Source organism: Anabas testudineus, chromosome 3 (genome assembly GCF_900324465.2).
Source record: "Anabas testudineus chromosome 3, fAnaTes1.2, whole genome shotgun sequence".
Lineage (NCBI taxonomy): Eukaryota > Metazoa > Chordata > Actinopteri > Anabantiformes > Anabantidae > Anabas > Anabas testudineus.
Genome location: NC_046612.1, coordinates 26,556,363 through 26,578,562, shown reverse-complemented (window position 1 = coordinate 26,578,562; position 22,200 = coordinate 26,556,363). Strand labels below are relative to the sequence as shown.

The 22,200-nt window shown below is 39.9% G+C and overlaps 1 protein-coding gene across 1 annotated transcript in view; it reads right to left on the bottom strand.

Annotated features, from left to right (window-relative positions):
• adamts17 (ADAM metallopeptidase with thrombospondin type 1 motif, 17) overlaps window positions 1–22,200 on the bottom strand; it is an 88,918-nt gene that overhangs the window by 48,200 nt on the left and 18,518 nt on the right. Inside the window, exons 4-9 of the mRNA XM_026377782.1 lie at window positions 13,383–13,558; window positions 12,319–12,402; window positions 9,954–10,111; window positions 8,991–9,034; window positions 6,082–6,187; window positions 3,152–3,292 (exon numbers count right to left, since the gene is read on the bottom strand). Of these exons, the coding sequence (XP_026233567.1) occupies window positions 3,152–3,292; window positions 6,082–6,187; window positions 8,991–9,034; window positions 9,954–10,111; window positions 12,319–12,402; window positions 13,383–13,558 (709 nt within the window). The remainder of the gene's footprint in view (window positions 1–3,151; window positions 3,293–6,081; window positions 6,188–8,990; window positions 9,035–9,953; window positions 10,112–12,318; window positions 12,403–13,382; window positions 13,559–22,200) is intronic.

The following is a 22,200-nucleotide window of genomic DNA, read 5'->3' as shown; positions in this document are numbered from 1 at the left end:
TGAAACTACATAAACAAGGTTTGAGCCACATGTGGACGGAGCTGGGACCTTTCTGCGGGAATGGAGTAAATAAACTGTGTGGGTCCTGCAGTGTCCTACTTTACCTTCAGTCATTACACTGCAGCTCAGTCAACTCCATCTGAATCTGCACAGGTGCAGTTTCCACAATTCTTTCTTGCTTGTCAAAGTCACCAAAGCTCCGTAAGAACTCAGTTAGTAGAGTAGGGCCGGATATAGTTGCACGCCGGGCCAGATGTGGCCCGCGGGCCGTGAGTTTGACACATATGCTTTAGCTGAACAATGAAATTTACAGTAGTACAGTACAATGTTAACTACAGATAATTCCTTGTTTGGTGCATCCTGTGTCTGTTATGAATTGGGAATTCAGTTGATTGGACATGATTTGGAAAGGCATACACCTGTTTATATGAGGTTCAATAGTTAACAGTTCATGTCGGCATAAACCAGAGCTCAATTTTAAGTGTCAGATGATGTCAGATGTCAGATTTTAAACAAAGTTTTTTTACATTGTCATTATGTAGTATTGTTTGGAGAATTTACATGTACATTTAGTCATTTAGCAGACACTTTTATCCAAAACGACTTATAAGTGAGGAACAAGACAAGCAAACAAAATCTAAGTCAAGGAGAAAAAACATCAAAGCAAAATGCTATCAAAGAAGTGTTTCTGTTTCATGAGATGTAAAATGATAATTAATTTGGGAGTAAGGCTGCAACAGTAACAACAAGTTATTGACTGTTATTGAATTTAATTCTGATGTGAGTCGTGGGTTTTGGTGATTGAAAGTCTCCATAATCAATACCCATCCCTGAAAGAAAGGGAAATCCCTGCAGTGTCAAAGTCCAGGTGGGTCTCTGCCTAGTCGGGTGATAAAAGATCAAGAAAAGCAGACATCTTTGTATTTTTTTTCCACATCCCATGTCCTTTTTCTTTTTCCTTGGAATTTTTTCTTTTCTTTCGATCACAATCATTCAAGATTTTTTTCTTCCACAAAGATGATAGTTCCCCACTATCATTCCAGTTTTTAATAATGCATTGAACAGTTCTTAACCCAATTCCAGTTGTTTCAGAAACCTTCTTAGATGTTTTCTTTGCTTGATGCTTGATGCATACCAAAAATTTGACCATTCTGAAACAGATCTTATCCACAACAACAGAATATGTCTTCCGACATGGTTGAGAAATTAATTATCTAAATATCAGTTAGAGTTAAATAACTTCTTGCCAGCTGAAACATAATTACCCATGCAGTAATTATCCAAAGGGAGGCTATTACCTACAGTGCATTAAGAAAGTATTCACAGCGCTCAACTTTTCCCTGATTTTGTTATGTTACAGCCATATTGCAAAATTGATAAAATTAATCAAATTACTTATTATTAATAATTGGAGGGGTTTGCGTGTCAGAATGACCCTAGGAGCTATGTTGCCGGGGGCTTAAGCCCCTGGTAGGGTCTCCCAAGGCAAACAGGTCCTAGGCGACGGGCCAGACTAAGAGCATTTCACAAACCCTGTATGGAGAACATAAAATCAAGGACTGTTACGTCGCCTGGATTGGCGTCACCGGGGCCCCATCCTGGAGCCAGGGGCACTTAGGGGAGCGCTTGGTGGATGCCGGGTTCTTTCCCATGGGAAAGGAGCCTGAACTTGTGTTGAAGGTTAGGCGGTACAGGCTAGAGATAGTCGGGCTCACTTCCACACACAGTCTGGGCTCTGGAACACAACTCCTTAAGAGAGGTTGGACTCTCTTCTACTCTGGAGTTGCCCATGGTGAGAGGCGGCGGGCAGGGGTGGGCTTGCTTATTGCCCTCCAGCTCAGCTGCCATGTGTTGGAGTTCTCCCCAGTGGAAGAGAGAGTTGTTTTCCTGCAGGTAGGGGATAGGTCTCTCACTGTTGTTTGTGCCTACGGGCCAAATAGCAGTGTAGAGTACCCTGCTTTCATAGGGTCTCTGGAAGGGGTACAGGAAGGTGCTCCGACTGGGGACTTTGTCGTACAAAGCTACAACCAGGTCCCCAGGGAGCCTGGAGACATTGAGTCAGAGTGGACCATGTTTTCCACCTCCATTGTCAATGCAGGAATTGACAATTTGACAATTGACACGCCTTCTGTGGAGGAAGCAGAGGCTGGGGACTCAGAGGTTGATTCGTCCATTTCCTTGTAGAGCTGTCACGGTTGACACGCCTTCGCAGCATCGCATGGAGATCAGGGACAGTACCTCTGGACTGGCAGACCTGGGTGGTGGTTCCTCTTTTTTAAAAAGGGGCATCGGAGGGTGAGTTCCAACTATAGGGGGATCACACTCCTCAGCCTCCCTGGGAAAGTCTATGCCAGAGTGCTGGAGAGGAGGCCGCTACTTGAACCTCGGATCAAGGAGGAACAATGCGGTTTTCGTCCTGGCCATGGAACAGTGGACCAGCTCCATACTCTTGCTAGGGTGCTCGAGGGTTCATGGCAGTTCGCCCATCCAGTCTGCATGTGTTTTGTGGACTTGGAGAAGGCGTTTGACCGTGTAAAGCTCTTGATTTACCGGTCAGTCTACCAGTTCCTACCCTCACCTATGGCCATGAGCTTTGGGTCATGACCGAAAGGACAAGGTCGCGGATACAAGCGGCCGAAATGAGTTTCCTCCGCAGAGTGGCTGGGCGCACCCTTAGCGATAGGGTGAGGGGAACGCCTCGGTGTTCCCCTTGAAGAGCTGGAGGAGGTGTCTAGGGAGAGGGAAGTCTGGGCATCTCTGCTTAAGCTGCTCCCCCCGCAGCCCGGCCACGGATAAGCGGAAGAAAATGAATGAATGAATGAATGAAAGATCGATCTGACTCACAGCTTTCAGGTTTTACTTTCCCAGCCAGCACCGATTCTGTCCTAGAAATTAATTAAATCAGACATAAACTTAAAAAATAAAATTCCGTCAACTAGGTAAAAACAGTTTGTCCAGCTGCTAACCCTTTGTCCTGCGGACGGACGCCCAGACCGCTGTTCTGACGATAGAGATAACTGAACAGAAGTTGGAGTGAATGAAAATCATAAAATGAATTTACTTCCATACATGATTTTTATTTATATAACATCAAATATTTTTTGGCTTAAATGGTAAGCATCAAAAGAAAGACAAAATTCATATGTTTCACCTGAGGAAGTTCTCCAGGTCTTCACGGCTGCAGGAGGACCAGGATAGGTCGCTGGGGTTTCTTCCCTTCACCCATTCACCAGACATGATGTGGGAGTGACCAGTGCACGTGGTGTGATCGTCATCATGACTCATTCCCATGCTGAAGACAAATAATAGACACTGTGTCAAAGAGTAGGAGAATCTGCTTTTCAAACAAAGAAGTCAACCTACAGTGTTCCTACTGAAATACTTAATTTGTGCGAGTACTTTCACAGGGTTAACAAGACATTTTTTGTTTGGAGTTCTCAGTACCCTGCTACAAATAACTAAATCAATGTCACCGTATTATCACTGTAAATGATCTGAATGAAAATGTATTTCTTATCCTTATATATAAAATAGGGTTTTAATTTATTGGAATTCTACACTTGTGCATGCAGAAAGTGAGGTGATATAGAAAAATTACCAGTGGCTGGAGAAAGACTAGAAAGGCTAGATTGAAAGACAGCACATAGACACTAATCATAGCAGCACAGCAACATGCTTTAAGTACAAGATCAATTGAGGTTGGGGTCTACAACATCAGGGAAGACCCTAAGTGCAAGCTGTCCAATGATGCCCCTGAGACAATCCAGCACATAACAGCAGGGTGCAAGATGCTAGCAGGCGCGGAACGGCGTGGAACACTATAACAAAATGGCTGGCAAGAGTACAGAGGTATGTGTGGGCTGGAAGTCAAAAGGTCAAAATACACCTTTGTGGGTATAACCAAGCTAAGATCCTGTGGGACGTCCAGATACAACCAAATGGACATAGTAGTTGTGAACAACAAACAGAGGCAGAAGGCTGTAGTGATATATGTGGTGATATACAATACCGCTCAAAAGTTTGGGATTAATTAGATATTTTATTGTTTTTTTAAAGAAACACACATGAAATTAGAAATAACACATAAGAAAATATAGCAAAAGAACAGGACATTCTGACATTGTCACAGTTAGAAATAATGATTTTGATGGAATTGATGACTGTACTTCAAACTTTGGCTTTATAAACAAAAACACCTTTTGCAGCAATTACAGTCTGGCAGACCTTAGGCATTCTAGCTGTCAATTTTGCTAATTTTCCTTCCTCAAGGTCCCATCCACTCTCCTATAGGTATTAAGCACTGTTCTAGCATCCTGTTAGCATTTTGTTCGAAGACCAAAGACAAACTTGGACTCATCTGTCCACAACACCTTCTTTCAGTCTTGGAATGTCCATTGTCTGCGCTCTTTAGCCCATCTCAGTCTTTTGTTTTTATTGGCCAGTCTGAAATACAGCTTTCTCTTGGCAAATCTGCCATGAAGTCTAGCATCCTGAAGTCAACTCTTTGTGGGCTGGTGTGAAAATAACCACCTGATCCTAATCCTAAGGAGCTGGTTCTTGACTTCAGGAGGTCCCCTCCACCACACTCACCGGTAAACATCCAGGGCTCAGACGTTGAGACTGTGGACACATTTAAATACCTGGGTGTTCACCTTAACAATAAACTGGACTGGTCTAGCAACACGGACACTCTGTACAAGAAGGGCCAGAGTCGCTTTCACCTGCTGAGGAGACTGAGGTCTTTTGGTGTGTGCAGACAGCTAAGGACTTTTTATGACACTGTGGTGGCCTCAGTAGTCCTTTATGGAGTTGTGTGCTGGCCAGGGGGCAATACAGGCAGAGACAGGAAGAGACTTGACAAACTGGTTAAGAAAGTCGGCTCTGTCCTGGGCTGCACACTGGAGTCCATCGAGGACGAGGTCAAACAAAAAATTTGAGTGTGTGACTTTTTTTTAGATGGGCAGTGTATATACCAGAATCAGAATCAGAATCAGCTTTATTGCCAAGTACACATACATACATACATACAAATATAGCCTGAGCTCAGTTTTACTTTTGGATTTTTTCTGTGTGAATTTGGCATTAGCTCTGTGTAGCTGGATTGTCAAAGGGGGCTTTATGTGCAGACCGCAAGTTTCCAGGTTTAACATCTTACTACTACTATTAGCTAGGTTGGCTCACATCTTTACAGTGGGTAATAACTGCAGCTTGAGATATAAGAGTATAAACTAGCTTTGCTTTTGCACAGGCACTTTTCATCATAGTAGAAGAGAAGACTAAGAGAAGTGGCCTAGGAAAATGTCAATGCAAAATGTATTGACTGAATCTTTTTGCAACAATTCTCTACAGCAAAAAAACAGGTTTGGTTTCACCCCACCCCTTGGCCTAAATAAGGCTTGTTAGGTGAAACAAAGGATGAGGAGGATGTGAAGGATGTAATAGTCACACCTCTGCCCAACCCCTTTTAACACCTAAAATGGGTCATTAAGTGTGTACAACCGGGCGCAGGTGTGAACTATTCCTGGTCTTTCATGGGATAGATGAAAGGGCAACATGATAAATAGAAGACAGGTTGTGTCTCAGTCCTCCACCTCTGTTGAGAGAAGGAGTGTTGATTTGCACATGCAAGGCTTCCCTCACCCCTCTCTCAAACCACTTGTCCTCTTTATCCAACATTTGAACGTCACAGTCCTTGAATGAGTGTTTCAGAGCATTCTTCACTGCACTGGACCGTATACAGTATACAGTATACAGTATATTGTTCATTTTGTTTTTTGGAGTCTGGTCTTTGGGATGGACAAGTTTCTGCCTATGTGTGTTGGTGGGTTTGAAGTAAACAGTTATGTTGTGTTTTCTGAAAATCATTTTCAGCTTCTCTGAAACCCCAGCGTGCTAACAGAAAACTATTGAGAAGCACTGCCCTAATCCATTGTATTTTCTGTTCTCATTGAGAGAAAATCTGGTGTTGGCTTCACACTCTACCAGACTTGTAACAAATTGGAATATTGTTACATTACCTACCATAGAGCAGCATTATAATTACATGATATATTATTGAAATACACCTTGTGTGAAACTTACTTGTGTCCCATCTCATGGGCAATGGTGAAAGCCAAATTGAGTCCATTGTCCTCTGCTAACACACACTTTCTCCTGGCACTACAGACACCACCCAGATAAGCAATACCTGTAACACAGTTACATGATATAACATGACATTAAATGAAAAACATGTTTTGTTTTTATCACTAAAAGTGATCATCAAGACAAATACGTTAAGCTCTGTTTAATGAGAGAACACCAGTTCATCACAGACACAGAATATTTTAAAACAAAAATAATAAGCCTCCTAAAAATTATGTTTGTACACTGCTAATTGCCAATAAGCCAAGTAATTATTTGTTAATTAATACATTTTACTTTACTAAACTAAACTAATTACTTTCTTAATTATTTTTTACAGATGCAAACAATTTTTACATAATATAAGCTAATGAACACCTGATACCTCCCCAAATTCGGGCATTGCCATAGATAATAAACAATTGTATAAGTATAAACTTGTATAACCAAGATTGCAAGCATACAATCAAAAGTCTGAAACAGTGAAAGTAATGCATCTGCAGTAAAATTTCCCTTGTGACTAAAGCATTATTGTAATCTTTGACAATTGAAGAAGATGCTTGAGGTAGTGCTGCAGTATGAGCCATTGGAATAAAAGATCCAACATCATAATTGTTTGATTCATGGACTGTGTCCTCATTAGGTGGTCAGATTATCTGTAATGACACTAGGTGCTAGCCTAGATCAAGCATTTAACATACTGCCCCTATACAATGTGAAAAAACTGAGTGCTGAAGCTTCACAGTAAGGTCAGCGCTGTGGCTGAGATTTTCTGCAGCATCAAAGATCCGTTGAAGCCAGCACTTCTGAGCTTAAAGCCTCCAGACAAAGGGCTGTGATCCAAAGTGCTGTGGTTATCAGTGCTGGTGTCAGAGGCTAGCTGTTTGATCAAACAGTGAAGTGTTGACTCACACAGCTAGCGGCACATCCAGCCAGACAGCTGCAAAAGAGCCACAAAGCTTCATCGGCCCTCTAGACTCACAACACGTTGCTGCCTACTACTAATTTCAGTTAAAAAAATTTTTGCGCTAATTACAACATGAAGAGTTTTCTATTGAGCCACTAAATATCGGGCAGGCAAAACCCCCAGTGCTGACAACACAGGTCTGACTCAGACTAGCAAAGATGCTTTGTTCACCCTCTGACATAAAAATGCACACATGCTTTTATATAAAACACATGCAAAAACATTTGACTGTCGCCCCTAGACTTTTGTCATACTAACCTTCCCCAGCTGTTGGGGCTGCACAATTGATTACAATCTAAATCATACTCTTGTATGATGTCATTCTTACAATAATTATGTCATGTTTGTTTTAGCAGGTACACAGGATACACACGATGACAGGCCTGAATTAGACCACGTAATCAAACTGTACTGTACACAGCAAAAAAGGGCAGGTCTGAAAACAAAACCTACCTGCAATAGCTGAAAGATGTGCAGGGTTTTCCAGTGTGTATTCCATAATTTCCCAAATTGTGACATTGTTTTTAACCAGTGAAATAAATTGAAATAAAACTGCGTTCTGTGGCTCATAGGTCAATCTCTTTCATGAAGACATATAATGTTTGTGTAGTATTATTTTAAACAGACTGTGTTCTTCTATTGTTGTGAGTTAGATGAAGATCAGAGCACATTTTATGACAAATTAATGCAGAAAACCATGAAATTCCAAAAGGTTCACAAAGTTTTTCTTGCCACTGTAAAACCAGAGAAGCACTGGGTCGCTGCATCAACTCATGCTGCCTTATTATCTGACTGAGTCTTGTCAATTGTGATTGAAGCAATTTGAACCTAAACATTGATCTTTATCTGGTCAAGTTGTGTAAAAACGCAGCCAGATCAAAATAATTATTTATTCAAACTATCATTTGTAACAGCTTTGGAAGACACTGATATACTAAATCATCCTGCTGACAGAGGCCTCATGTATGTGTTTTATTTTTGTATCATAAAATCCTACAGTTAGAGTTACAAAATGCATATATAAATTGTACTGTATTTGAAAAGTTGCTCTGCTGCTTAGTTTTCAACTCGTGTCTGAATAAGTGATGTCTGAAATAATGTCTTTAGCTTCACTGTACTGAGGTACTGCCTTAGCAGTCTGGTTCTCTTTTGGGAATTTTGGAGCTCCCTATAACCAGCCTAGTTGGGGAGTTTAAATATACTAAGGCTAAATTGATGATCCTGTCAATCCAGAGTTATACAGGTGCAGAGCACAGCAGAAACAGTCTTAGCAGGTAGAAAGTCAAGTTCTGGTAGGTTCACTTTGGTCCATTCTTTGTAATAACTGCCTCATTACTAATGAAATGTAAAGCACTGACAGTGTGATTTACAGTGTGTTAAAATAATTAAAATGTCAGCAGATAACTTGTGATAATGATTTCCTACCTTCTTGCCAAACTAATACCACCCCAAGCTTGGTTCTGCTGAAGGTTTCTTCCATTCGTTTTTTCAGTTGATAACAAGCTATACTCAAAATTTAAGTCACATTTTCAAAACCTGTCTCACAGTCAGCAAAATAGAAGTCCATGTGATGAAAATTAGGAATTACTTTACATTGCTTTCACACAAAATGCATTCAGTGACCATAGTTACTAAAATTAATTAACTCAATCTCAGTCAGAGCCCATCTCCTGCACTATACTATGCTTTTTTAAGTTAGTATTTTTCAAATGCTAACATACTTGGCTCAAAACTGTTAGAAATCCAACAAAACAGAATTCAGTTTAATTATATAGCACCAAATCACAAGTCATGTCAATGCACTTTACAGTGCCAGGTTTAAGACCTTACAAAAAAAAAAAAAAAAGCGAGGGGAGTAAGAGACAGAGGAAGGAAAAGTAAAATATATTACTGTACTCACCCACAGTATCACAAGGTTCGTCTTTATGGACACAGAAATCTGTCCTGAAAAAGTAACCAGACAAAGATTGAAGCATTGATTCAGCCAATGTGAAACCAAATACGAACAAGGCTCTGAATTACTGAGTATAACACTATATTTGGAGATAAATCATTTACACTCCCCTCCAAAAGTATTGACAATGATTGCTTTTACCCCTACTCTGTTGTTCACTTTAACTAGAAATGAAGTAACAGTGGCATTTCAGGTCTACATGCAGAGACAACTGGAGTCTCTATTGTCCATAATCAAGCGATTCACATAATTTGCTACTCTAGTATAAATACACTACACTGTAAGTAGACAGTGATTTACAGTGTTACATATATCAACCAAAGAATGTGCAAGTTGCCTTGGATACAGATGGTTCAAGCTTTACTTTTGGTCAGATTAAAAGACAAACATGTGAAATGTAAAACACATTGGAAAGGCTTGTGCAGCTAAACTATGGGCATTGTTATGGAACAATGCTCATATCCCGCAAATTTCACTAACTACTAGTGGAGGTTGCAAACTTAGCACAACCACTTGCCTTGTCCACCACAGGTGATGGTGCCCACTTTGGGGGCACTTTGCAGCCTGTCCACAGGAACTTGGGTTACAAGTTGGATTAATAAAGTATGAATTATTATTATCATATAGGATGTTTTAAAATAACAAAATATGCAACCTGGTTTCTGGTTACATCTGGTTTTATCTGCTGCTGGACACGGTGTTCTGTTAATACTTGCTTAAGCTTAACTTAGATAAAGCTAAGATGCTTTGCTGTCTTTCTAACAAACAGCTGCAGACTGAAAAGTGACAGCCTAATCCTTCACAGTGAAGAAGAAGGAAGTCAAGGAAGGAAGCTGAAATCAGATTTAATATCATTTGTAACAATTATTATTAATCATCCATATAAGGAAATTCCAGCTGGCTGCATACCTGGTAACCAGCACAGCAGTATCCACTGGGGGGGTGTCATCCCTTCCGCCAGAAACACGATTGGAGCCAAGGTATTGTGCCCCTCCAAACTCATGATATTGCCAATGACAGAAGCTCTCCAGAGACCGTTCTCCATGATGGCCCACCTTTAGCTTTTCCTAAAGATAAGACTTATTTTAGTCGTAGTCTTAAAATGTTTCTATAGCTTCTTATGTTTGAGTCACACAAATAGTTCAAATTTAAAAAAACATAGATGCTGAAATCTTGTACAATATGTATAACACTGCTGTTTCATTTCTGTCAACAAATATTTTCATATGTATTTGTTGACACAGGTTTATTGAACAACTAAATACAATGGCAATTAAATATATTTATTATATTATCACAAAAATTATGATAAAGTCTCTGTTCAGCATACCATGATGAAGACAGACAACATGAAATTAGCCACTTATAATTGGCAGACAATGAAAAATTTAAGCACTGAAGGTAATTTCTTTTTTAATCAGTTATTTGCATGGATCCATTTGAAAGTGCAAATCCTCTCTGTGTCCATTTGTTTTTCTCATTCAGATTGAGTTTTGCCAACCCACACCAACAAAGCTGGGTACGATACCTTGCTAACTTCAGCTAAGCACATCCACCAGTCAGCCACAATATTAACACTACCTGGCAGTTTTATTGTTGGAGTGGACCGGTGTTAACTCTAACAGGCATGTAGCTACACTGTCTCATACACAGCAGCTGATTTGCTATCATCTGTCCACATACAGTGCATCCAGAAGGTTTTCACAGCGCTTAACCCATTCTCCATTTGGTTATGTTAGTCTTTTTACATAATGGAAAAAATTCTGTATTTTCCCCAAGATTCTACAAAAAATACCCCATCATGTCAAAGTGAAAACATTTTTTGGAAATTTTTGCAATTTGATTTAAAATAAAAAAAAATCACATGTACATAAGTATTCACAGCTTTTCTCATCACACTCAAAAAACTGAGCCCCTCTGTTTCCACTGATCATCCTTGCGATGTTTCTACAACGTATTTGAAGTCCAGTGTAGGAAATTCAGCTCATTGAATATGATTTGGAAAGGCATCGCCTGTCTGTATAAGGTCCCACAGTTAACAGTGCATGTAAGACCACAAACCAAGCCATGAAGCCCAATGAATTGTCTGTAGACCTCTGAGAAAGGATTGTATTGAGGCACAGATTTGAGAAAATGCACATAAAAATTCTGTAGCATTGAAGGTCCCAATGAGCACAGTCACACCATCCATAAATGGAAGAAGTTTGGAAATACCAGGACTGAGCGATTGAGAGAGAAGGACCTTAGTGAGGGAGGTGACCAAAAAAACAATGGTCACTCTGAAAGTGCCCCAGCGTTTCTCTGAGGAATACTATCCCTACAGTGAATCATGGTGGTGGCAGCATCATGACCAAAAACCAGATCACTGAAAGAGCCCCAAGCTTTTAGTATCATACTCAAAAAGATTTGAGGCTGTAATTGGTGGTAAACGTCCTTCGACAAAGTACTGAGCTAAGGCTGTGAATACTTATGTACATGTGATTTTTTTTTTCATTTTTAATAATAATAAATATAAATAATAAATTTTACTTTTTTTTTTATTTCACTTTGACATTACGCAATATTTTGTGTAGAAAGACAAAAATAATGAAATTAATCCAATTTGGAATAAGGCTGTCACATAACAAAATGGAGGAAAAGTTCACTGCTGTGAACTTCTGGATGCACTGTATTCTGTTGCTCTCTATCAGTTGCATTCTCAGTAATGGAATGATAATTGGGCAAGATAAAATGTTACTAGAATTGCACTAAATTTATTTTGTTTTTATTTCTCATCTGTAATTTACCCAATATGGCTGTATTTAGTCACTTTTTACATGTGACCCTACTTGAATATTAAATATGAATAATTTATGTACCTATTACAAATTATTAAAGCCTCACAAAGTCCATAAAAGCATCATGAAATTTAACCAATAACTAAAACACTATTAAAACAGAGTTTTACTGACTTAATCTTAACTTTAAATTAAAATATGAAAGAAATAAACTATTTCAGTCACATTTTCAGAAAATGATCTTTGATCTTTTTCCTAATGATTTTAGCACAATTTACCTTGTGCATTAATGTAATGTGTAAATTTGTGAGGATACTTTACATAACATTATAAAATAATCTCCACTAATAACATAAAAATGGAGAAACATATTTTGTAAATCGTAAACATTTTCAGAGGAAAAATGCACATGGGTTCATGCTGCTGGTCAGTATGTCCTGAAAGACAAGTTGTAAGGTGAAGAGAGTTAAAGAGGGGTTAAGAAAAGTCAGACTTACTGGGCGGCTGTGAAGCAGCACCAGCTTTGTGACTTGAATGTTGATCTTGACTCCCAGACTCTGGTGGTGGAACATGTTATAAACCTGCAAGAGATGGGAGAGCTATACATTTCCAGGCACAACATTTGTGAATGAAAGACAAATGAACAGATATTCTGGTCTTGAGTTTCTGGTGCTCTTCAAGAATTCCTCAATTTATTCCCACCTGTCCTTGTTGCACCTGGTTAGACTAAACTCAGTCCTCTAGTTGGTTCTTAAATACCAGGAACTGAGTGGACCATTAAAGACTTTAGAGTTGGGTTATTGGTGTGTGACATTTATTACAATTTTCAACATTCAGTTTGATTGAGTAATTTGATTGACAATGTAATAATTTCTGGTTGTATCCTAAGTTCCTGTTCCTTCCTATCTTAAAAAATGTTTCATGGTGGATAGTTATTAAAACTACCCACAAAGTTGCACTTCTGTCCAGTTTCTCTGTTTTCCTCTCCTCTGAGCCTGAGCCAAGCTGGAAAGTTCCACTGTTGCAAATACTTAACAGGTTTTGTCAGTTGGTTGGTAAAGGCTGTTGTAATAGGGGCTGCATGGGTGAGAAAACAGGGATGTTGCCCTGGCTTATCTCTCTCATCTCCATCACTAGAAGACACCCTGCACCCAACAATGAGTACATTTACATGCAGGTAAACGCTGTATAAGTATTATGGTTGAAGCAGGCAAGTATCTGCATTAGATCTAGTCTTTCATCTTCCATATAATATAATCAATCTTTCATATAATATATACAATGAAAACAAAAGTTTAATTGTTAACAGAGTAAATATAAGTTTTTTTAATGTTCAGTAATTTAATAGGGATAGGGGAGATATAGGGAGCCACACAACGCAAAAAATGCACATACAAGGTTAAATAGGAGGTTTCAGCAGTTTGAGTTAGACACCTGAATTAGAATCTCCCAGAGTTACATTTTAAAACAAAATAATTTATTTGGGTTACAGTCCCTTCACAGCTAAGCAAAGAAACGCAAAGATAAAGTCACAGGACTGTGTTTGTTTTGGGATTATTACCATGTTCATGACTGTCAGCAGGAACCTTTGTGCTGCTTCTGCACCATGGTACTGCACCATATCTGAGTCTGCCACAACCACAGTCTCCACAGTGTATGTATCATGCAGGCGAATGCCATTTATCTTCCCACGACCCTCCTCTCCCGCTTTTGACCTCTTCTCCTTCTTCTTCCCTACTACAAGAAGGCAGACATTTAAGAAGACCAGGGTTAAAAACCATACATAAAAAGTAGCTGTGATCTTTTCTGTTGGTTGTGTGAGTTGGTGGGGTCAGAGGAGAGACCTAAATGTGTTTTGTGTCTTAAAGTGTCCATAATATGCTAAATCCACTTTTTGGTCATTTTGGTACATTTACTGTGTATGACTATATAGTGTATGTAATGTATGTAATATGTTAGCAGTGCACCCCTCCTTCTCTTTTTTCTTTTTTTTTTTAACATTACAGTCAAAATTTTTACTCAAAATGATGTATTGTCGAGTCTCAGGGACCCAATGCTAGTGTCTCTCAAACTCCAGAGCAGGATAAATTTTTGGTCTAATTTCACAACAGGACAATTGGGGTGTCCTAGAGACATTGTGTGAAGCTGGCCACATAACCAGTAACTGAAAGGGTCTGTTCATGCACATTTTCAGACTTGCTGCTCATTATGTTTTACACATTTTTTCAGCATAACAGGCCCATTTTTGAGACTTCTGGCACTGTTTTTAACCCCCAAAAGGGGCATGATATAGGCACTTTGCTAGCAGCAGGAAACCTGAGAAAGGGCTTGAATAAAAAGTGAGTATAGGTAAAAGAGTATAGGCACTGGTGGCTTACAGCAAGAAGTCCACAGATTGGCTGGGTGTCTGTCTGAATTAAAGAAATACATTGTAAAAAAATGACTTATTTAGAAGCCCACGGGGACTTTAGTTTCAGTCTTACTTAGATTTTGGATGGACTTGATTTAAAAACGAGGCACTGATCTCTCCTTTCATCCAGCCGCACTTGTCAGCTGATAATGATAGTGGCAAGTATCAGTAGTCTTTGTCCTTTAAATGTGCTCTTGAAGAAAAAACTGATTAGAAACTTGGTTACACATATAGATAGTAGAGACAAATCTGGTTACTTGTGTGTACATAAATGCACTGAGGCCCTGAGTAACTCAACTCCCAGATAGCGAGTAGTACATTAGAGGTGCAATCTTGAAAATTGCTAGTTTCATTTATGGAGTAGCTGCATGATTAACAAGAGAAGCAAACAACATGGAGGGGGCCATATTAAAATGAAGATTTTGCATGATATACTTGTGTCTGTCAAGAGTTTGGAGAAAGATCAACATAAACGCAAGAGCTATTAGTGGTAGAGCCTTATAATCACTTGATAAGCTACAGCAATGAAATCTCAGATTAAATGAAGAAACACTTGTTAAGTTCACCCCTATAACTCTCAGTAAACCAGCGACTGCATAAAAGTTGTATTTGGCCTGATTCAGTGTGTCCTGGGTGCACATAAAGTTTAAAGAGTCAGATCATATCAGGGGCATTAAGCATGCGAGCACCCACATATGTACATAGTCTCTCTTAGTTAAATGGAGATATGACTTATTCTTGTTGTAAAAGAGTCGGAATCCTCTTAAAAGCGGTGTAGTCTCTGTATTGTTTGGCCCATCTGGTGTCTGTTAAGCTTGTTTTCTTGAGTGTACAAAAGTGATTGTTTTCAGCTGTGACAGGCCTGTGACAATGAAGCAGAATAGTGGGGACTCCTTGTAAAATCTCAGTTTAGACTTAACCAATACCAAAAGCCAAAGAGGAAAGGGCTATACAGATGAAAGCTAGGGGCTATGTTAGGTATTTCTTCATGTCCTGCCAGCCTTAACTGAGGTCGACTGCAGTTAAGACTGTTTGTAAGGCGTGTGCTAGCTATTCTGCTGAGCCCATAGGGGAATTAGGTGACTAATCAAAGATTGATAAAGAAAAAATCATCAGCTCTCACATTTAAGCACATCCAGACTGGACTATTGTAATTCATTATTAATAGGATGTCCCAATAACTCATTAAAGAGCCTCCAGTTAATCCAAAATGCTGCAGCCAGAGTTCTGACTGGAATTAGCAAGAGAGATCATATTTCTCCAACGTTAGCTTCTCTCCATTGGCTCCCTGTTAAATCCAGAATTGAATTTAAAATTCTTCTCCTAACTTATAAATCCCTTAATAATCAGGCTCCATCTTATCTGAAAGACCTCATAGTTCCTTATCTTCCAAGCAGAACTCTCCGTTCTCAGACTGCAGGTTTACTTGTGGTTCCTAGAGTTTCCAAATGTAGAATGGGAGGCAGAGCCTTTAGCTACCAAGCCCCTCTCCTGTGGAACCAGCTCCCAGTTCAGGTTCGGGAGGCAGACACCGGCTCTACATTTAAGACTAGACTTAAAACTTTCCTTTTTTATAAAGCTTATAGTTAGAGATGGATCAGGTGACTCTGAACCATCTCTTAGTTATGCTGATATAGGTTATTCTGCTGGGGGACCTCTACTGATAAACTGAGCTCCTCTCCTCTCTCCTTTCTCCTGTATCAATGCAAATGCCACCATTGCATGTCATTAACTTTGTGTCTTCTCTCTCTTTTAGTTGTGTTTCCTCCTCTCTGTCTCCCTCTCTCTGTACTTTTCTGCAGGTATCCTCGGCCTGGAGCTGTACATCTCCAGAATCCAGTTCATCTGCCCAATGTTCTTGATGCTTGTTGTTGTCTTTATTGCTTGTTGTTGTCTTTATTGCCTGCTGTTCTTTTCTCTCTTCTCTTTCCACTCACCCCAACCGGTCGAGGCAGATGGCCGCCCACTATGAGCCTGGTTTTCGCTGGAGGTTTTTTCTTCCTCTTAAAGGGAGTTTTTCCTCTCCACTGTTGCCTAAAGCTTGCTCAAATGGATTGTTGGGTTTTCTCTAATATTTTGTATAATATTGTCTGTAAGGTCTTAAACCTTACACTGTAAAGTGCCTTGAGATAACTTCTGTTGTAAATTGGCGCTATACAAATAAAATTGAATTGAATTGAATTGAATTTTAAGTGTAGAGTAACAAAAATGTGTGCTTTTCATTTGAGTTTTATATAGATAAATAAATAATGCTTTTATTAATTTGAATGAGCACATTGTCAATGAACAGTAATAATTATTATACATTTATATTTACAATTACATTTAGTTATTTGGCAGATGCTGTTCTCCAAATCGACTTATAAGTTAGGAAAAAGCAAAATATCTATAAAGTAAAGTGTTCTAGGATGAGCTGTTTTTGCTGGGGAACATGGGGAAGTAAGATTTTTATGGTTCTGTTTTCAACAACTTTTTGAAAATTGAGAGTGAGGCAGCTGAGCCTGCAGATGTGGCTAGATCATTCCATCATTGTGGAACCACAGAGCTGAATAATTTTGCCTAGGATCTTTTCAGATGAGGTGACAGGACTACATGACATTGTTCGCTTGCAGAGCAGGGAGGGATTTTAGACCTGAATGAGGGAGTTCAGGTAGGCTAGTGCTATTGAGTTGACCACTTTGTAGGCAGGGGTCAGGGCTATGAACATGATTCTGGCAGCTACAGGAAGCCAGTGCAGAGATTTGAAAAGTCCTTTTTTGGTGAAAAAGGACGTGGTGCTGCATTTTGGGTCATCTGGAGGGATTTGATTCTGCTTGCTGGTAACCCCGCCATACATTGCAGTAGTCAAGCCGAGATATGACCTGCACAATGAGTTGTGTTGAATAGTCCAAAAGGTAGTGTCTGATCTGTCTGATGCTGAAATGGGAAAATCTACATGCCCTTGAGATGTGGTCGGTATAGCTCAGTTGATCATCAACGATCACCCCCAGGTTTCTACAGGGCCCTGCGGCACACAAGTACAGAGCAAGTGAAAGTTAGAAATCGCCCCCGCCAAGATAACTTGAAGGTACAACCAGACAAGTAGGAGCTGTACCAGTGATGCCCAAATCAGAAAGGACGATCTGGTGGTCGACTGTGTCAAAGGCTGCAGATAGATCAATTAGAATTAAGACAGAAGATTGAACCGCAGCTTTTGCTGCCTTCTAGAGTGCCATTTCTGTGGAGTGACCATTCTAAAAGCTGGACTGGTCAACATCTAGGAGGTTTCAAGAGTTGTATTTTAAGGAATGGGTTAAATTGGGCCAGCTTAAATTAGGTTGGAAATGTGCCTGTTGTGTGTGTTAATAATTTGTGTAAGAATGAGTGTGGATGCAGTTGTTTGAGGGAGAGTGGAGGGGGTAGGATCAAGAGAGCAGGTAGTTGGATGCTTTGAGGGGAGGAGAGTAGTTGGGGCGGCAGTAGCTCAGGTGGTAGAGAAGTCGCCACGAACCCCAGGGTGAGTGGTTCAATTCCTGGTTCCTCCTGGCTACTTGCTGAGGTGTCCTTGGACAAGACACCGAAACCCTGTATTGTAGTGCTGACATACCGTCTAGCAGTTATCCACCCACAATTTATAATGAAGATGGTAAATTTGACACTACTTTATCATAAAGTGTGTGTATTCACTTTATGATAAAGTATCACAATAACAGAAAACATGCCTGAAAGTTGCAGTTTTAAAAGACAGCAAAGAGCTAGTGGTCCCATAAAAGTTGCTACATATGCCACCCAGGCGGAAAAATGAGACTGCCCCATTAGGATTAGAGAGCCGCTCTATGTTTGGAGAGGAAAGCCTTATAATAAGAATGAAAGGAGAATGGGTATGAGTCAGGCAGAAACAAAATAACACAGTGCTTTGAACTGTGAAACCAACACCAGCAATGCAGTAGAACACTTACTGCTTGCTCAGCACTTTGTTGGAGAAAATTGCCTCATACAATAAACAAAGTTCTGCTGCTGCTCTACTTCAGGTCTGAAGTAGTTACTGCTGTTTAGAGATCCTCAGATGACTGCCACAAAGAAAGCTTCCACTAATGTAAGGGTATTTTCTTTTTCAACATTAAATCTCAGTCTTTAAAAAATGAATTAATTAATGTCTTACTAAATGGTCAATGTTTTGTTGTTCCTTATGATGTATGATTTGTGTTAAGCTGCATTTTGTTGTAAGTCAGTAAGTCGGTATAGAACAAATTTTAGGTGTCCATATTCTTTGTCAAGTTGAACCATGAGAATACTGATCATATTCGCTGCAGCTTTTTTCTTGGCCTGTAACCTGATACATTTTCCATCTCCACACTTCAACAATGAAATAAAAAACCAAAGTGCAGGACCAGTCACCAAAACGTTGCAGTAAACCAGCTGAGACCATTTGAAAAAACTATTAAATAAGCTCTGTGTCTCTTAAAACCTGTGATTCTTTGACATCAAAATATTTTGGGCAGGTTCAATGGGAGGGTAAAGTGCAGGTTCTGTTCTGTTCTGAGTTAAAGAACAATGGGCAAAATCCACTTTTTGGACAATTCAGTACATTTATATGAGTGCATGCAGACACATGATGACATTCTGACTGTTACCTAATCCTGGGTCTCATTACCAGTTTATGTTAGTTTACTGGGTTAGCCTGGAGAATGTGGTCATTGATACTAACATGGCTATTGTTAGCTAGTCAGATAGTCAGGATGTCCTAGAGATGTCATGTGAAACCTTTACAGCTACATTTATGGGACTGGTAGGTTGGATGGTATTAAAATGGCATGTTTATGTAACATTGTTATAATGTGGCGCTGTTTCTGCGGTTACCACAGAATCTGTGATCCACACAGACTCAGACAGGCCCTGACGGTACTCTGGGGACAGCAAAGCAACCCTTTGTTATTAATAAGAGTGACATTACTATTAAAAGGACAAAATGACTGTCTCAGTTTTTTTTCTTCACCACTAAGTTAGTTTCACACTGTGAAGCTGCAGTGACAGTGAGACAGTTCGTAAAGTGACGGTGACATTAGAATATTTTGATCAACAGATAATATCAGCTTTACTGTAGTACTGTTACTACTCACAGAATACTGCAGGACTGTTAGTACTGACAGAATACTGCGTGTCTGTCGTCATACTGCAGCTTCCTCTCATGTTGCTTTTCAAACAGCACTTACATCTCTGTTGGTAATTGTTACACTGGGAACTTTACAGAATGTAATAGATTGAAATTTTTCACAACACAAGTTCTGCTCAACATCAAATATTCTCTTAACTGTATTAGTGTGTTCAATCTAAAAATAAATGATTTTCTTTGCACTGATTGTTTCTGCATGTTGGAATAAACATCTGTTTGCCGTACAGGACAGCAAATAACATTTACCTGAACCAGTGGTGGTTACCTGCCAGACTGACCCAGCACTGCTACACTACTTACCTTTGATACTAAGCTGAAAAGGATCTCTGAGGAGTCTGTAGCCTAATAATTTACAGCCGCTTTCGGTAAACCTTTCAATAATTAGCTGTTGCACCCTATAAGAAAGCACTCTGATTCTGATTTAGCGGACCCACAAAGTTTCCTCCCTTATGTTCTTGTGTTCGGTTACTTAGATGTTTCAGCTCATGCTATTGTTACAGTGCTGAAACATGTTTTTTTTTTTGTTTTTCTAGAGTGCTGACTGAACAGACATACCTTTTCATATGATGGAGTTCAGAAGCAGTACAGCAGTGTATACATGACAGTTATAGTTATTCATTCAGTTAATGGTGTCTTACACAGTTACCACAAACACTGTCACTATAATACACACTTTTTTCTCTTTTTTAGTTTTTCATGTTGAACAAGATTATGACAAATAAAGGATCCTGAAGGAGGATGAACATTTTGCTCCCAACAAATGTGCAGGTACTTTAAGTGTTGTTCCGTTTATCTTAAGAAAATTATCTTTAGTTTGCTGTTAACATTAGTCCATCATGTATTACAATGACAATGTTCACTGACCACAAGCAAAACCACCAGCTGGAGACCCTTCCTTCACATACCAGGAAGAAAGAATGGTAAACCAAACCAATGGGTACTGAGCTGTAATTCCATTAGTTTCATATTTCTTTATTTTTCAACAGCAACACCTGGCGTGGTGCTTACTGTAACTACTGGACTTTGTGACACATTAACATTGTCTAAAACAGTTCCTGCATTTCTATGTGGAGAAACAACAATCTCTGCAGAACTCCATCAATCAGTCTTGTATGGTACAGTGGCCAGACGGAAACCACTCCTCGGTAAACGTTTGCCAAAATGAACCTAAAAGACTCTCAGACCATGAGAAACAAGATTCTCTGGTCTAATGAAACAAAGATTTAACATTTTGGTCTGAATGTTACATCTGGAGGAACCCAGGTACCGCTCAGCACCTGGCTAATGACGTCCCTACAGTGACCCATGGTGGTGGCAGCATAATGCTGTGGGGATATTTATCAGCAGCAGTAACTGGGAGACTCGCCAGGATTGAAGAAAAGATGAATGCGGCAATGTACAGAGACATCCTTGATGAAAACCCATTCCAGAGCGTTCTGGACCTCAGACTGGGGTGACAGTTTACATTTGAACATGGAAATGACCCTAAACACACAGCCAAGATAGCAAAGGAGTAGCTACAGGACAACTCTGTGAATGTCCTCGAGTAGCCCGGCCAGAGCCCAATTGAACATCTATGGAGAGACAACATCAGGGTCCCAGATCTGGACCAGGGCATCATTGAGCTCCTAGACAGGCTGAGGTACAACGTGGCCAAAACATAATGTCCCAGAGGTGCTCTATTGGACTTAGGTCAGGCGAGCGTGTGGGCCAGTCAATGGTATCAGTTGCTTTTTCATTAACTCTCACAGACGAAATGATCCCACCGTCTTCCCCTTCCTCTACCATACCCACCTCCCCTACCCATCTGTCAGTGACCACATTTTCCATTCAAGTTCTACAGTGTTTATTGTTGTTATTACTGTCTATACTGTATGTTATTCTTGTACTGTGTGTTTTGTGTATTGCCGTAGATTTTGTTACTTAATGTTCAAATGTTTTCTGTGTAATGGCTGCTGCAAAACCAAAGATTCCCCTTGGGGATCAATAAAGTATCTATCTATCTATCTTTCCATCTATCTATCATTACAGGAACTGCCTACATACTCTCATCACATGAGGCAGGGCATTGTCATGCACCAGGAAGAACTCAGGACCCACTTCACCGTAGGGTCTGACAATGGGCCCAAGGATTTCATCCCGATACCTTTTGGCACTCAGGGTGCCATTGTCTAGCTTGTAGAGGTCTGTGCATCCTTCCATGGATATCCCTCTCCAGACCATCAATGGCCCACCACCAAACTGGTTGGCTGGTACATTGGGCCACTCTGATGAAGTCTGTTTCTGATTGTCTGGTCAGAGACATTCACACCAGTGGGCAGCTGGAGGTTTTTCTGTAAAGTAGCAGAGAAAATGTTTGCATACACAGTCTGCATTTATCCTGCTGCTACCATCATAAGTTATATCATGAACAGTAGTGAATGAGTGATTAAAAGCCCTCAGATTCTTTACTTAACCAACACTACTTACTGGCAAACACTATACATGACATGAATATAAAGATGACATTTGAGAGGTTGACAGAAAAATTATTCACTTTAGATCTAAAAAATACCTAGGTCACAGACAAACAAGGCTTTTTTAGGACTGCATGTGAGTGAACATTGTGCAGCTAGAGAGCCAAAGTTCTGTTGTTTAGCTGGTTATTACTTCATGCTACGTAAAGCTATGGTGTAACATTTAAAGTAAGTGTTTAGTTACTCTTTGTCGGTGACCATTTGATGTAAGCTTTGTACCTCAACCAGGACACAACAGGCTAAGATTCTGTGTGAATTCTTCTTGCATGGTACATCAAGGGGGATGTCTGCAGAAGAGAGC